Here is a 15,119-nt window from a genome sequence, read left to right on the forward strand (position 1 = left end):
GGGTACTTTGAGAACAGGAGAGCCAGGCCCATTAGGGGGGATCATGCTTCCCTCCTGGAGGAAATGAGTGTGAAGCTGAAAAGGTCAAGAAGCAGTCAGCTGAGGAATGAGCTGATGGAGGGTAGACAGACAGGGAGGACGGTGTGCAAGAGTCTGAGGTGAAAAGGTGGCATCACTGACTAAGTTGGACAACACAAGGGCAAGGAAGTTTGGGGAGGAGAGTGTTCAGATTCAGACATCTTGCATGAGACATGCAGATGGAGTATCTGGAGCAGGTGGTTACAAGAGGCTTAGAAAAGGAGTATGGCTTGGAAACAAAGGTCTAGCCAAGGGGACAGTAAACAGCCATCAGAGAGTATGAGATCACCTGGGGACAGTAGCAAGAAAAAAGTCAGGCAGTGGGGGCTAGGCCTGAGGTCTGGATTCAAAACCCTGGGTCAGGTAACAGGCAAGCTGGGACAACAAGGATGGAGTCAAGGAGCCATGAGAAGGGATATTTCATGAAGAATGGTTACTGGGGCAAGTGATTATGGATTGAGTATTCCTCATCAAGTACAGTTTCAGGGGGAGAGCAGGAGCTGAAGCCAGATAACCAAGTGCCCAAGATAGGCCAGGTCCTGTCCTAGGAGCTAAACATAGCCCCCTCCCCCAAGAATCACCATGTTCCATGGCCCACATCCAGAGATAACTGCTTTGGAAAGTCTGGGGACTTAGGACCTATAGGTTCTACTCAGCTACCTGTAAGTTGGATCTGAGCACAGACTTTCTGCTCCAACTCTCCCCTTTCCTGTAAAGGCTCGGTCAGTGTGGCCCAGGCCACGTTCTCTGGTTGGCTCCTAGAAGAGAACCCAGGGCTTTCTGCACTGACTTCAACCTCTTCCCCCCCAAGCTGCCTGGTGACTCACTCCTACTTGCCCACTTTTTTTTCCCTCTCAGTTTATGCCTAGGGCTGCCAAGGATGGGAATTTATGAGCTCTCAGGGTGGCTGACCCTGGCTGGCATATCCTCCTAGGACTTCAAGCTGCCTGCCTCCCATAATTGAAAATCCTTTCCAACTCTCTCCTTCAGGAAGAATCAGAATAAAGCCAGTTAACACCACCTCTTCCTCCCCAAGAAACCAGACATCTTCCCCCCAACACACAGAAACACACACTCCTACACATACACATTCCTTATCATTCGACCATGAAACCGACCATCAAACTGCTACTGGCTCTGACCTACACCCACCCCACCCTGTCATGAATCAGCAGCTTAAAAGAACAAGTAAAAGTAAGCGAAGGAATCCCAGTGAGCCTTCCTGAGGTCCTAGCCTTTAGTTAAAATGGCTGCAGAACATTGATCTGGGAGCAGGCAATAGCATTTAGGCCACAGACCTTTTGAGAAGGGAATGGACCCTGCTGTTACTCAAATTCAGAAGCTTCCATTTTAGCAGTTTTTCCAGAAATATTGGTTTTGTTTTGTTTTGTTTTGTTTTTTTTAATGTTTTTTATTTATTTTTGGGACAGAGAGAGACAGAGCATGAACGGGGGAGGGGCAGAGAGAGAGGGAGACACAGAATCGGAAACAGGCTCCAGGCTCCGAGCCATCAGCCCAGAGCCTGACGCGGGGCTCGAACTCACGGACCGCGAGATCGTGACCTGGCTGAAGTCGGACGCTTAACCGACTGCGCCACCCAGGCGCCCCTGTTTTGTTTTGTTTTTAAAGCATTAAACCTGATAAGCTTATGTAGATGTACATCAAGCCACCATGATGTACACCTTAAATATTTTACAATTTTATTGGTCAATTAAACCTCAATAAAACTGAGGGGTGGGGCACCTGGGTGGCTCAGTCTTTTAAGTGTCTGACTTGGGCTCAGGTCATGAGCTCACAGTTCCTGGGTTCAAGCCCCATGTTGGGCTCTGTGCTGACAATTCAGAGCCTGGAGCCTGCTTCAGATTCTATGAGTCCCTCTCTCTTTCTGCCCCTCCCCTGTTTGTGCACACCCTCTCTCTCTAAATAAACATTAAAAAATAAATAAATAAATAAAATTGAAAAAAAATCTGATAAAATTCAGTTAGACACTTCTTGCAGTTAGCCCTTTATGAGATGACTTCCTCATTCTGTCTCAATGTAGTTCCACAAACAACATTTAATACTAGCTTAATTTATTTTTAAGGCATTTTTTAAAAATTTATTTCTTGGAGGGGGGGGGGGGGACAGGGGCAGAGAGAGAGGGAAGAAAAGAGAATTCCAAGCAAGCTCTGCACTATCAGTGCATGGGGCTCTAATTCATGAATCGCAAGATCATGACCTGAGCTGAAGTCACTTAGTCGACTGAGCCACCCAGGCACCCAAAAACTAGCTTCTTTTTAAAAATTTAAAATATGGGCACCTGGGTGGCTCAGTTAGTTAAGCGTCTGACTTTGGCTCAGGTCATGATCTCATGGCTCGTGAGTTCAAGCCCTGCATCGGGCTCTGTGCTGACAGCTCAGCGCCTGGAGCCTGCTTCAGATTCTGAGTCTCCCTCTCTCTCTGCCCCTCCCCCACTTGCACTCTGTCTCTCTCTGTCTCAAAAATAAATATTAAAGAAAAATTTTTATTAAAAATTAAAAAATGAGTAAGTAAAACAAGTTTATTTTCAGAGAAACATTCCTGTCCCTATCAGTTCAATAAATCTCTTAAGCTTAAACTTTTGGATAATACTAAGTGAAAACACTGCCTAAAGATTTCCCTAAGAGAACCCAGCATGGACCTATAAAGAATGGACAGTGATCCCTGCCAAAGAACCCTGAACTTGGCAAATTTTTATTATATTACAATCACCAAATAGGCTAGAAGAGCAAATAGACTAGCTCCAGCTAGTCACACAAGTTACCAGATACATGCTTTGCATCAGTAACTATGAATTGGGAGCTGGGAGCACAAATAGGAGTTCTAGCCTAAGGAGTAAGGGCTCATGGGCCCAGCCCCTAACCCTAGGAGTAATAGAGAAGCAAACTCTGAGCCCCGAGATCCTTCAGCTTTGACCTCCCCAAGAACTGAACTCCAGATTTGTCATGTGAGAAAGCAAAACTAAGATCATCAACTAGGTAGGCAGCTTGCTGATGGGTATTCTAGCTGCATTCAGAGCTAAGACTGACATAACAGTGATGTGCTAAGCAGAAGCCCAGCAGTCTTTCCATTATTCATCTCACAGACAGACACCCCATCTCCAGTGCCCCTGCCCCCAGTCCTAGTATTAGTTGCAGCCAGATAGGCCAGAGTATGAGACCACAAAACACTCCCATGTCATCCAAATGCCTAAAGTCCAAGCAGTAGCCAGGAGAATGTGTAGCCCACCTTGGGTGGTGCTGAAGAGTCCTACAGGCCACCTAGCTCCACAGGGAGGTAAATGGAAGCAATCCAAGTCTCCCTGCAGAGGAAGCACCTGTTACCCCAGCCTCCTCTGTCCCCAGAATGTAACTATGCCTGTGTACATATGTGGGTGAATCTAAAGGAACCCTGGTCCCCTGAGCATCCCTTGCAGACTCATCATACGTGCCCATAGGCCAAGGGAAATGTCAGCATGACTTGGTTCCCTATCTATACTAGTTGTTTAGTTTTCCTTCCCAGCAATGTGCCTGTACCATCACCCTCCATGTTCCTGGAGCACTTTGTCACACAACACACAAAGTGTAATTACATGTGACAACATCTTCCTCAACCATGCTGGCTGTGAACCCCTGGAGGATAGGGGCTGTGAGTACTTGTATGTAATAGATTATTAGCGAAATGAAAAAAATGGCTGTATCTGATATTCTTCCATTCATTTCATCCAAGAAATGCCTATTGAGAATTTGCTCTGTATAAAGGGCAAACAACACGATTAACAGCTAAATACTTGTGTATGGCTAAGACATCAATGGTAATAGAGGAGGAAGAGGTGGGCCTGGCTGGCTCAGTTGGTAGGGCATCTGACTCTTGATCTCAGGGTCCTCAATTCAAGCCCCACGTTGAGTGTGGAACCTACTTAAAAAAAAAAAAAAAGAATTAGAGGAGGAAGAGAGGACACTGGCCACACCTGGGCTCAGGGTGCCATACTCTCCATGCCCAATCAGGGCTGGTCACCAATAGTGGCATAACCAGAATGGAATCCATCCAATAGCATGAGTCTTCAATGTAGGAAAGGTGATTCCTAGTTCCTCTCTGAGATTCCTTCAGGTCTTTGCCTCTGTCACCTTCCCCAGTAATATAATCCTTCTATAACAGAGGTTATAATGTCACTGATAAGGTATTTAATTCTTCTAAAATGTATTTGTAGAATCTTTTATTGTTTCACGGTCCTCTGGGCAGGTTAAATAAGCACAGACAAGAAGGAAACAAAAATATTTCTCCCAGGGCACGTGGGTGGCTCAGTGGGTTAAGTGTCCAACTTTGGCTCAGGTCATGATCTCACAGTTTGTTAGTTGGAGCCCCACATCGGGCTCTGTGCTGACAGCTCAGCCTGGAGCCTGCTTCAGATTCTGTCTCCCTCTCTCTCTCTGCCCCTCTCCTGCTTGTGCTCTGTCTCTCAAAAATAAGTAAATGGTAAATACCTACATATACTAAGTTAGACAACACACATATATATATGTGTGTGTGTATATACATATACTAAGTTGAACAACACATATACATATATATATATATGTATGTATTTCTCCCCGAAGAGACCTGTAACCAAAAGCTGCCCAATATATTTGTGAATACTGCCACACGTCTCTGTCATTGCTGGCCAAGTGTGGACCAAGTCTAAGCTGGGAGGGCCAACTGCAGTTAGGTGTAGAGCAAGCCATACTGCCAGCCAAGGCAAGAACTTTTTGATTTGGAATCAGATAAAGCTTGAAGTTCGCACACTCAGACATTACAAACTCTCAGTTGGATCATCACAGTCCAATACAAGCCTGTTTGTTCCCTCTAGCTGACTTCCTGCTTGCCTTCCTATTCTTGCAGTCCAAGCTTCCATGGCAATGGGTGGGTTCTTCAGTTCTGGGATTTGTTATGAGGCCAAGTGAGTGCCCTACTAGGCCTAAACCTCTCCCTAGGGTAAGAGACCCAACAGAGAACACAGCCCTGGTGCCTGGGTGTCTCCTGAGCTGAATCATGCACTTCCTACCAAATCCACAGGTCACCCACAACAGCAGGAGCACATGGGCAGATGTTGATAGTTTCCAGTTCACAATTTTTAACATTTTAATTAAAAAAATGTTTTAATTTTTTAAATGTTTATTTTTGAGAGAGAGGCAGAAAGAGAGGGAGACATAGAATCCAAAGCAGGCTCCAGGCTCCAAGCTGTCAGCACGGAGCCCGATGTAGGGCTTGAACCCACCAACCATGAGATCATGACCTGAGCTGAAGTTGGATGCTTAACTGACTGAACCACCCAGGTGCCCCTGCAATCTTTAACATTTTAATCAAACTCACTAAAAACATTTAATAACTTTGGAGATAATGATTTTCTGACTGTGAAGTTTCACTTTATTCCTTGCATTTTAACTATTAGCATTTTATAATCTTAGTATAAGGAACCATCCATAATTAGTGTATGGTTTTTACAGCCATTTAATAGCACTGAAGAGATCCTGCCTTAAAAAGGTTTTCCAAAGTTTTCATATTTATAATTAGGTTTTGTCCCCTTTTCTAGTGGTGCTGAGGACTTGTCCTACTTCCTTAAGACTCTGACCCAGACCATAAATGGTACAGGAGAAACTGCTAAAAAAAGAAGAGAGAAGCAGACACCCTCTAGTGTAGGTTCTGATAACCCAACTTTCTTTTTCCATAAATAACAGTTGTTCCAAAAACAACATTTTTAACAATTTCAAAGAACTTTCACAGGAGGGCACTCAAGGTTGTCAGGGTTGACTCCCAGATGTAGAATTATCATGTCGTGGTAACTCTTATCTGCAGGGGATTAACTGCCATGTGGTTATTCAAGGCAGTTTTAATTCCAAATTTACTTTCCCCTCCTATCTACCCAACTGCCAAGAGGCCTGTGTTACCAGATGATACGTGAAAGCTGTCCCAGCTAGTGCAAATTGAATTCATGCTAATTTCAATTAGCCAAAACCCAATATAAAAATACTATGTCTGTTCAAATGACTTACCACACCTTCACCAAGCCTGTGCTCCCTCCTCCGTCCCCAACACTAAACATGGCTCATCTGTTTCTCCTCCCTCATTGCCATCTCTACAGTGAAAGGTTCTTAACAGTTCTCTGGGCTGCTATTTCATCTCTGCTCTGAAACCTTTTATATATCTGTGGGCCATTTAAGGCAGAGCATGTGGCCCTTCTGGCCTCCGTTTTAGCTTTAGATTGAAGGTTCTTTCCAGCTTAATTGGTCTAATCCTCACTCTTTGATACTGCCCTGCGTGTTCCAGAAATTGACTCCTGTAGTTTCACTTCCTGTAACATGCACCATCATTTCTACGCTTAAGACCACACTCAAATGTTACACAAGCCAAAGGCTGCCTTTCACAGCTCAGGGTTCTACAGTCTTTGGTTCATATCCCCCCCCCCTTTTTTTTTTTTATTCATACTCTAATGGCACTTACCACACACAGTGTGACGCTGGGTCTGTGTAAGATCTGTTCTCCAGTAGATTGTACGAAGTCAGGCACTGTGTCTTATTTTGGAGGACAGAACTGCTGGACACCAGCTGCCTGGCTTCCTCGCGGGCTTACTTCCCACTCTATGAGGAGGGCTGTACTTTTTGTATGCAGGGTCGAGTGGAAAACATAGTGTTCAGGACACTGCTTCTTGTTGCAGCAAAAAACTAAGAAACAGCTTGGGCACCTAATGTGGAGAACACATCTGGACCTCTGCTTCCCCCAGGTGCTATCGCCCCTCAGCGGCTGCTTGTCTCCCTGACTAGCTCAGTGAGGTGGGCTTGGGGAATTCTGTTGTGGGCCATGATTCTGGCATCTAGATTGTTTGAGACGAGTGTTCATGACTACACCACACCTTTGAGTCCTGGTCCCAAGGCGCTGGTGCACCCGGCAGTCCCCAAATCCCTGTAGGGTCTCCAGGGCAGGGACCCCGATCCCAAGTCTGGGCGGCTAAGGACTGGCCTAAGGTCTCCAGCGGAAAGCAAGAAAAGCTAGGAGCAGGCTAACAGTGCAGGCCCTGGTGGTGTGCCCGGGGTGGGGGAGGGAGTGCCTTCCGTCAGTCAGCTAGAGACGGCCGGGAAAGACAGAGAAAAAGGTGCGGAACAGGCATCCCGCGGAGCTGCCCGCAGGGCGGGAGAAAAGCGCAGCTAGCTTCCCTCCGCCCGCCTCCTCTTCCGGCCTCCTCCAGGCTCCGCCGCGCTTCAGTGGGAGTCGAGCTGCGCGACAGAGGCGGGCCGAAAAGGCAAAGGCCAGCGGGTAGTCGAGGCCGCGGCCCGAGGTGGGGTTAGGCCGCGCGCGCGCGTGTGCGTGCGTGCGTGCATGCGTGCGTGGGCGCGGTCCACAGCACGCCGTGCGCGAGGCGGATGTCCGGGCCGGCTGGGCCGGGGCCGCGGACGAGATGGCGGAAGGTGGAGGGTGCCGTGAGCGACCGGATGCGGAGACCCAGAAATCGGAGCTCGGGGCCTTGATGAGGACCACGCTCCAACGAGGGGCGCAGTGGTGAGCGCCAGGCCCGCCGTGCCGCCCTCAAGGCCAGGGGCAGGGGCTCTGGCCCTAAGGCCGGACCCCTCTTTCCCGGCTTGGGTAGGGGCCGGGCGGGGGCGATGTTAGTGACCCTTGCAGGGTGTCCTGAGCCCTGTCCCTCAGGAGAGGAAAGCAGGATCACCTCTGGGAAAGAGTGAAGGTCGTCCCGGCCCATTCAGAGCCCCAGAGAGTGGACCCGGTGGGGGCGAGGGCTGCAGGATGCGGGGAAGGGGGGGGGGTGCTCACGGGGACCTTCAGGATGTGAAGATCCCTTTACCTTCGAGGAATTGCAGTGTGACCTTGAGCGAAGGCGACCACACCTCCCAGACCCTGGTTCCTTACTGTTAAAGCCAGGGTAACCAGTATTTGGCACCCCCGCCTTTTGGGTTGAGAAGAGTATCAGAAGTAGATACTTTTGTTACTTGTAAACTGCCGTGCGGGTGCCAAGGTTAGAAGCTGAACAAATGTTTGAGAGCTCCAGGTTACTTTGGTAGTAAATGTCAAAAATAATTGTGGCGGCAGCATTTTGGAGTGGGAGAGGAGGATAGCTTGGAGCCTAGATAAAAAGATTAAAAGTTCAGGGTTTAGAAGAGCAAGTCTGAGACCAGAGGTTTCTTAAATTGTTTAGTAGAAGAGAAGATACTTCGACTAGTTAGATTTCTTGGTAGTCTTATCGTGTGAGAGTAGAAAGCTAGGGCTTGGCTTTGCATTGAACTTGATTGAACGAACATCCGTCTTTAAGAAACTGTGGCTGTGTTGATAATGCCGTTTACAGTAACAGAGAAATTGAGCAGGGAAGGGAAACCTTGGGATTAGGAGGAGTTCAGATAGGGCTTTACAGTGTTCTTCTGCTGGCCAAGCTGTGAAATGCAGGGCAAGCAGAGGAAATTACCCTGCATAGAGGTGATATATGAAGGACACTCAGCAGAACCAGAGGAAATTTGAGATAGACTAAGAACACGCACTAAAAGTGTTTGGAGGGTGGTGTTCAAGGGGTTTGGAAGGAAAAGAGCATTGTAGAGATTTGGATGTATTTATGGATCTTTGCGGCCTCTGGGAAGCTGCCTGATCTCTGAGGTTTGTTGGCTATAAAACTTAAAGGACTCACCAATATGATTGTGCTCCGCCCCCCCCCCCCCCCCCGCCCTGAGATTTCCCCCTCCTTCTTAGTTGTAAAACAGCATAGTGATACTTTTTTTTTTTAGCTTATTTATTTTGAGAGAGAGGGAAAGAGAATATGAGCAGGGGAGAGGCAGAGAGAGAGGGAGAAACAGGATTGATCCCAAGCAGGCTCCACAGTGTCAACACATAGCTGGACTTGGGGCTTGAACTCATGAACCATGAGATCATGATAGCCTAAACCAAGAGTCAGATGCTTAACTGACAGCCACCCCCACACCCCAACAGCATAGTGATACTTTTTAAATATAACCAGAGCAACTTAATAACTAGAGACTAGAAACTATTATGTGTCACACCTAGACACTGTTGTATATGCATGTATATGTATACACACACACTTGTTTTAAACACGTAACTTTTATAAAAAAAAGTTATGAATTGATTTTTTTATTACAAAGTGCCATATTTACAGTTTTAAAATAAAGCCTTTTTCTTAGAAATGTTACAAACATTAATATAGTTTTACAAACTACAACAGTGTGGGGGAATGGCCTGGTTGCTTGACTTCAAATGAAGTTTTTTTGAATCTTAAAAAGGCCTGAGTCTGGGAAAAAATGTATATGCCTATATTTGATAAGAAATTAGTATCCCTTTGTCAGATTACAAAACAGAAGACAGATTTTTACTGATTGGGATATTTTTCTTTTTATGTTTTAGTCTTAATCAAATATTTATCAAGTGCCTTCTATATGCAGGGAGCTAACTCTCTGTGCCTAGATGTCTATAGATACGAAACACATGCATTTTTTAAATATTTTCTTTGGTACTCACAGGAAGTCTGAAGTGTGTGGTGTTATCGCATTTTCAGAAAGAAAATTAACTTAATGCTCTACATGTCAAACAGTGTAACCAAACTGTCTTGGACAAGGACCTCTATAAAGATCATTATGAAATTAATGACTTGCTTATTAGCAAACAAGATTTTATTCATAGGAGGACATCATTTATTTATTTATTAAATGAGTAGTAGATATTTTTCTTTTTAATGTTTATTTATTTTTGAGACAGTGCAAGCAGGGGAGGGGCAGAGAGAGAGGGAGATACAGAATCTGAAGCAAGCTCCAGGCTCTGAGCTGTCAGCAGAGAGCTTGAAGTGCGGCTTGAACCCATGAACCGTGAGATCATGACCTGAGCCTAAGTCGGACGCTTAACCAACTGAGCCACCCAGGCACCCCAGAAGGACATCATTTAAAAAAGCCTTTTGAGGTGTACTTCGGTGGTTCAGTCAGTTAAGCATCCAACCCTTGATTTTGTCTCAGGTCATGATCTCATGGTTTGTGAGTTTGAGCCCTGCATCAGGCTCTGTGTTAACAGTGTGGAATCAGCTTGGGAATCTCTCAATCTCTCTCTTTTCCCTGCTCCTCCCCTGCTCACTGTCTCTTTCTCAAATAAATAAGTAAATAAATAAATAAACATTTATTTAAAAAGGCCTTTTGAAGCCAATCAGTTCCTTTTATTTATTCATTAGTTATTTATAAATTATAATATAAATATAAATTTTATTTATTTATTTATTTATTTATTTATTTATTTATTTATTTTTAAGTAAGCTCTACACTCAACGTGGGGCTTGAACTCACGACCCGGAGATCAAGAGTCACACACTCCACTGACTGAGCCAGCCAGCTGCCCCTATTCATTTTTTCAAAAATCATTTCAGTTTATGGATTTTTTACCTTTGCCAGGCCGTGTCTGCCATGTGGGGCCTATTCCAGCTTTTGTTCTTAAGAGTGTGTTTCTGAGTGGGGACTGTGTATTGCTCAGGTGGGAAGACCATAAAAAAAAAATTAAGAGAGCAGTTGCAGAAACTTACAACCTCAGCTTTTCTGGTATAGTAAATTTTTGTCTGTCTCTAGGTATCTTATTGACAGCCGGTGGTTCAAGCAGTGGAAGAAGTATGTGGGCTTCGACAGCTGGGATATGTACAATGTGGGTGAACACAATCTGTTTCCTGGCCCAATAGATAACTCTGGACTCTTTTCAGGTATAGTATCCCATTGCTTTTCTTTTGTTTTAAAATTTTTTTTTTTTAATTCTATTTATTTTGGAGAGAGAGAGAGACAGAGTGTGAGCAGGGGAGGGGCAGAGAGAGAAAGGGAGACACAGAATCCAAAGCAGGCTCCAGGTTCTGAGCTGTCAGCACAGAGCCCGATGCAGGTCTCGAACCCACAAACCGTGAGATCATGACCTGAGGCAAAGTCAGACACTTAACTGACCGAGCCACCTAGGTGCCCCCCCCCCCCCCCCCGTCATTGCTTTTCTAACTGAAATATTCCAGGCACGCAGTGGTCTGAGGTGGTGTTTATCAGTAACATGGACATGACAAACCTAACTTTGCTACTATGAGGGGATAGAAACAAGTATCCTTGATTTGTATCTATCAAAGAAGGCTTTGTAGACACTCAGGGAGAGGTTAAGTTACTCTTTTCCTAAACTGCTTCTAAAGAGCAGCTTCCAGTATTTTTCTTTTTGCAAATTAGTTCTGCTAGAGATGTCAGATTTTAGATTAGCATGTGGAATGGAAAGAATAGGATATCATTTTGAAATTGCATCTGGAATCTGAAATTTGGGCACCAGAATGTTCTGTGTTAACCTTTGCAGTTGAACAAACTGTAGACCTGTCTCATCCATCAAACATTCCTGTGATGGTTGTTTGTCACAGAAGTGGTGTGAGGAGAAGTGGAAGGTAGAGCTACCATCACGATCAGCTCCCAGTGGAAGAAGTGACTGAAAAAGTGATGTGTGACCTACCAGAGCTGGGCTTGTACCTGTAGATGCATTGAGATGACAGTTGGGCTTTCTCAGGCTCTTTTCTGCCTAGCTTTAGACTCAACTTGCAAGCAGGACACAGGTGATCTGTTGATTTTGCCCCAAATCAGAGCAGTAGGAAGATAGACAATACATGAAGCTTGATCCAAGTACCTAACACCAAGCTGGGTGTTTTTAAAAATGAGCAGTGCTTCGGGCTCCTGGGTGGTTTAGTTGGTTGAGTGTCTCTTTTTCGACTCAAGTCATGATCCCGGGGTTGTGGGATCAAGCCCCACATTGGGGTCCATGCTCAGCATGGAGCCTGCTTGAGATTCTCCCTTCTCTCTCTCTCTCTCTCTCTCTCTCTCTCTCTCTCTCTCTCTCTCTCTCTCTCTCTCTCTCCTCCCTCTCCCCCTCTCTCTCTCTCACTCCTCTCTCTCTCAAAAATGCCCAGACTTGTTTTAGTGGAGGTCTAATGACATAATGAATAATTCATGTACTTTGTTTCCTGATGTAGGTCACAGATGGTGGCATCATACCGTGAAGTTGCCCTAAGGGAGCACAGCAGTGTATTTGCACTTTTCTTCCCCGTGCCCCGCTCTTTTTTATTTTATTTTTTCCAGTAATCTCTAACCCCAACGTGGGACTCAATCTCATGACCCTGAGATCAGGAGTCGCATGCTGTACTGACTGAGGGGGAGACAGAGGATCCAAAGCGGGCTCTGCACTGACAGCAGAGAACCCAACGCAGGGCTTAAAGTAGGACACTCAACCGACTGAGTCACCCAGGTCCCCATTCTTTTTTTTTTTTTGAATAGATTTTTTTTTTTTAATGTTTATTTTTGAGAGAGGGAGAAACAGCACAAGCGGGGGAGGGGCAGAGACACAGAATCCGAAACAGGCTCCAGGCTCTGAGCTGTCAGCACAGAGTCTGACGTGGGGCTCAAACTCATGAATGGTGAGATCATGACCTGAGCTGAAGTTGGACTATCAACCAACTAAGTCACCCAAGCGCCCTATGAATAGGAGATTTCTTAATGCTTTTAATAGTACTAGTGATAAGAATCCTAGGGCTAGAGGGGCTCTCTGAAGTCATTTTGCATGATTTTCAGCTAAGGGCAGGCATTTCTTCCATGGTCCCCCAATTTGATGTCATCTGGCTTTGGCTTGAAACATTTGCTGTGTGCTTAGGAAGTGAGAAGTACATTCTGTTCAGACCCTGCTTCCTTGGAACATTGACAGTGCAGGAATGACCTATCTTATGATTGAGGGTCACCCCTTAGTCCCCAGGCTTTCAGTCACCTGCCAGTCCCAGTCGGGCTGCCTTTCATCTAGGGTCACAGGAGTGGCTGGACGGGGCTCTTGAAAGTGGGGAGGGATGGGGTACAACATGTCCTTGTTTATGTTGTCCACAGAGCACCCCTTTTCTCATTGCCACCTCTGCCCCTACTGTCTATCAGATGGAATATCTGTGCTTAGGCCAACCAGTACTCTCATTTCCCCCCTTTATTTGCCACTCTGTTGAAGAAATTTGCAGACTAAATCCCCAATTCAAAACCCCTGTGTGATTTTTTAGCATGATGCCAGTTTTAGGTGAAATTTGAAATTTCCAGTTAAGTGAAATTGAAATCCCAGTTGTGTTTATCCCATTTGCACTGTTGTGTCTAAGAATGACATGTTTGGGAAAATCATCACTGAGCCTTAGATGGGAAAATGCCCTGTGGAAATGATGGGCTTGGGGATGGTGCTGCTGAAAGCTGTGTGTTCTTTTCCCACATTTAAAGGTTTCTGGCTGTTGCTAGGCACAGTATGGATGGCCAGATCTGTGTAGTGCTTAGTGTTGGAAATGAAGAAGGGATATCTCCCCAAGTAAGACAATAAGCGAATAACTTCTGTGAGTTTTAATTTATAAATCAGAGACAAGTTTGGAATTTAGGTTGTCAGTTTTGGGGGGAAGCATTTGTCTCAAGCAGGCTGATACCAGTGGGTCATCCTTCTGAACAGAAAAGGCCTGGTTTGTCATTGTTAGTAATCATGCCAGAGCTGCTGTGGAAAGTGGGTGGCTCTGGGGAGGGGCAGAGAGAGAGGGAGACACAGAATCCGAAGCAGGCTCCAGGCTCTGAGCTGTCAGCACAGAACCCGACGCGGGGCTCAAACTCACGACTGTGAGATCATGACCTGAGCTGAAGTCAGACGCCCAACCGACTGAGCCACCCAGGTGCCCCTTAATTATAATAAAATACACATAACATAAAACTTATCACCTTGACCATTTTTAAGTGTACAGTTCAGTAGTATTAAGCATATTTACATTGTTTTGCAGCCTATCTCCAGAACTTTTTCACCTTGGAAAACTGAAACCCCATACCTATTAAGCAGTAACTCCTAGCCTCTTTTCCTCCAAGCCCCTGGAAACCCCCATTCTACTTTCTGTATCTGAATCTGGCTACTCTAGATACCTCATTTAAGTAGAATCATTCAGTATTTGTTTTCCTGTGACTGCCTTATTTTATTTAGTATATTAGTATAGTATTCTCGGGTTCATCCTCATAGCGAGGTCAGAATTTCCTTCCCTTTTAAAGGTTGAATAATATTCTGCTATAGGTATATACCACATCATGTTTATCCATTCATCCATCTCCCCTTGGTATTCTTGTCCTCCACCGCTGTTTAATTCCTTTCCTATTTCCTTGGAGATGAAATTTCAAGGCAGAGGTGGATCAGATCTGAATTTTGCTCTAAGGAAAGGCAGAAGAGCTGATTGGATAGGGTATAAACTGGTGTTGAGGGGGTGGGTGATGACAAGCCCTGGTCACCTTGTGAATGCTGCTTATGGTTTTAGTTTTTTGTTTTTAACATCGTCTGCCTTGAGTTACGGATGAGTTGCACCATTGTGGGTACTTCTGCTTTCCCAGTTTTGTGGCTTGCGCTACCACAGGAGTGGGTGTTGAAGAGCACAGAGGCTCCCTTCTTGGGAGGGGATCAGTCTTTCCTTGATCCAGTTCCTTGGTCCTCAATTGAGGGAGTAGGTTTCAGATCATGAACTTCCACTTCTGACTCCCAATCATGTTGCCTGCCTGTGGTAGGTGCGAGGTGGACGTTTAGCATGTTGGAGTATTACATATTTTCTTCCTTCACAGGGGGTTATCTAGCTAGGTTTTGACTTGGACTGTTGAAAACTAAGAATACCAAATGACTCTTGGTAAAATAAAGTTGACTTCAATGACGTGTTTGTTGCTTTCTTAGTAAATCAGGAGAAGGGTTGCCTGGGTGGCTCAGTTGGTTGAGTGTCTGACTTCAGCTCAGGTCATGAACTCGTGGTTCGTGAGTTCGAGCCCCGCATCGGCTCTGTGCTGACAGGTGGAGCCTGGAGCCTGCGTCAGATACTGTCTCTCTCTCTCTCTCTCTCTCTGCCCCTTGCCCACTCACACTCTGTCTCTTTCTCTCTCAAAAATAAACAAACATTAAAAAATTATTAGTATTTCAGGAGAAGACGATGTATATATTTTTAGGTGTTTGTTTTATGTATTTTGAGAGTGAGAGAGAACATGTGTGCA

At 45.4% G+C, this 15,119-nt stretch overlaps 1 protein-coding gene and 1 long non-coding RNA gene across 9 annotated transcripts in view; one reads left to right on the forward strand and one right to left on the reverse strand.

The window, feature by feature from the left end:
• Positions 1-2,769: 2,769 nt before the first annotated feature.
• Positions 2,770-7,386, reverse strand: LOC131510176 (uncharacterized). The gene is made up of 2 exons (XR_009260928.1): positions 6,556-7,386; positions 2,770-3,993 (listed from the first exon to the last, which is right to left on the reverse strand). It is a non-coding gene; the product is annotated as an uncharacterized LOC131510176 (long non-coding RNA).
• A 25-nt stretch (positions 7,387-7,411) lies between these two features.
• USP4 (ubiquitin specific peptidase 4) overlaps positions 7,412-15,119 on the forward strand; it is a 50,235-nt gene continuing 42,527 nt past the window's right edge. The window contains exons 1-2 of one of the 8 annotated variants that reach the window (XM_058726945.1): positions 7,412-7,608; positions 10,671-10,798. In XM_058726945.1, coding sequence (XP_058582928.1) covers positions 7,508-7,608; positions 10,671-10,798 — 229 coding nt within the window. In that variant the 5' untranslated portion in view covers positions 7,412-7,507. The remainder of the gene's footprint in view (positions 7,609-10,670; positions 10,799-15,119) is intronic. The other 7 variants (XR_009260926.1, XM_058726946.1, XM_058726947.1 and 4 more) reach the window with 7 other exon arrangements.

This window comes from Neofelis nebulosa, chromosome 4, assembly GCF_028018385.1.
Source record: "Neofelis nebulosa isolate mNeoNeb1 chromosome 4, mNeoNeb1.pri, whole genome shotgun sequence".
Lineage (NCBI taxonomy): Eukaryota > Metazoa > Chordata > Mammalia > Carnivora > Felidae > Neofelis > Neofelis nebulosa.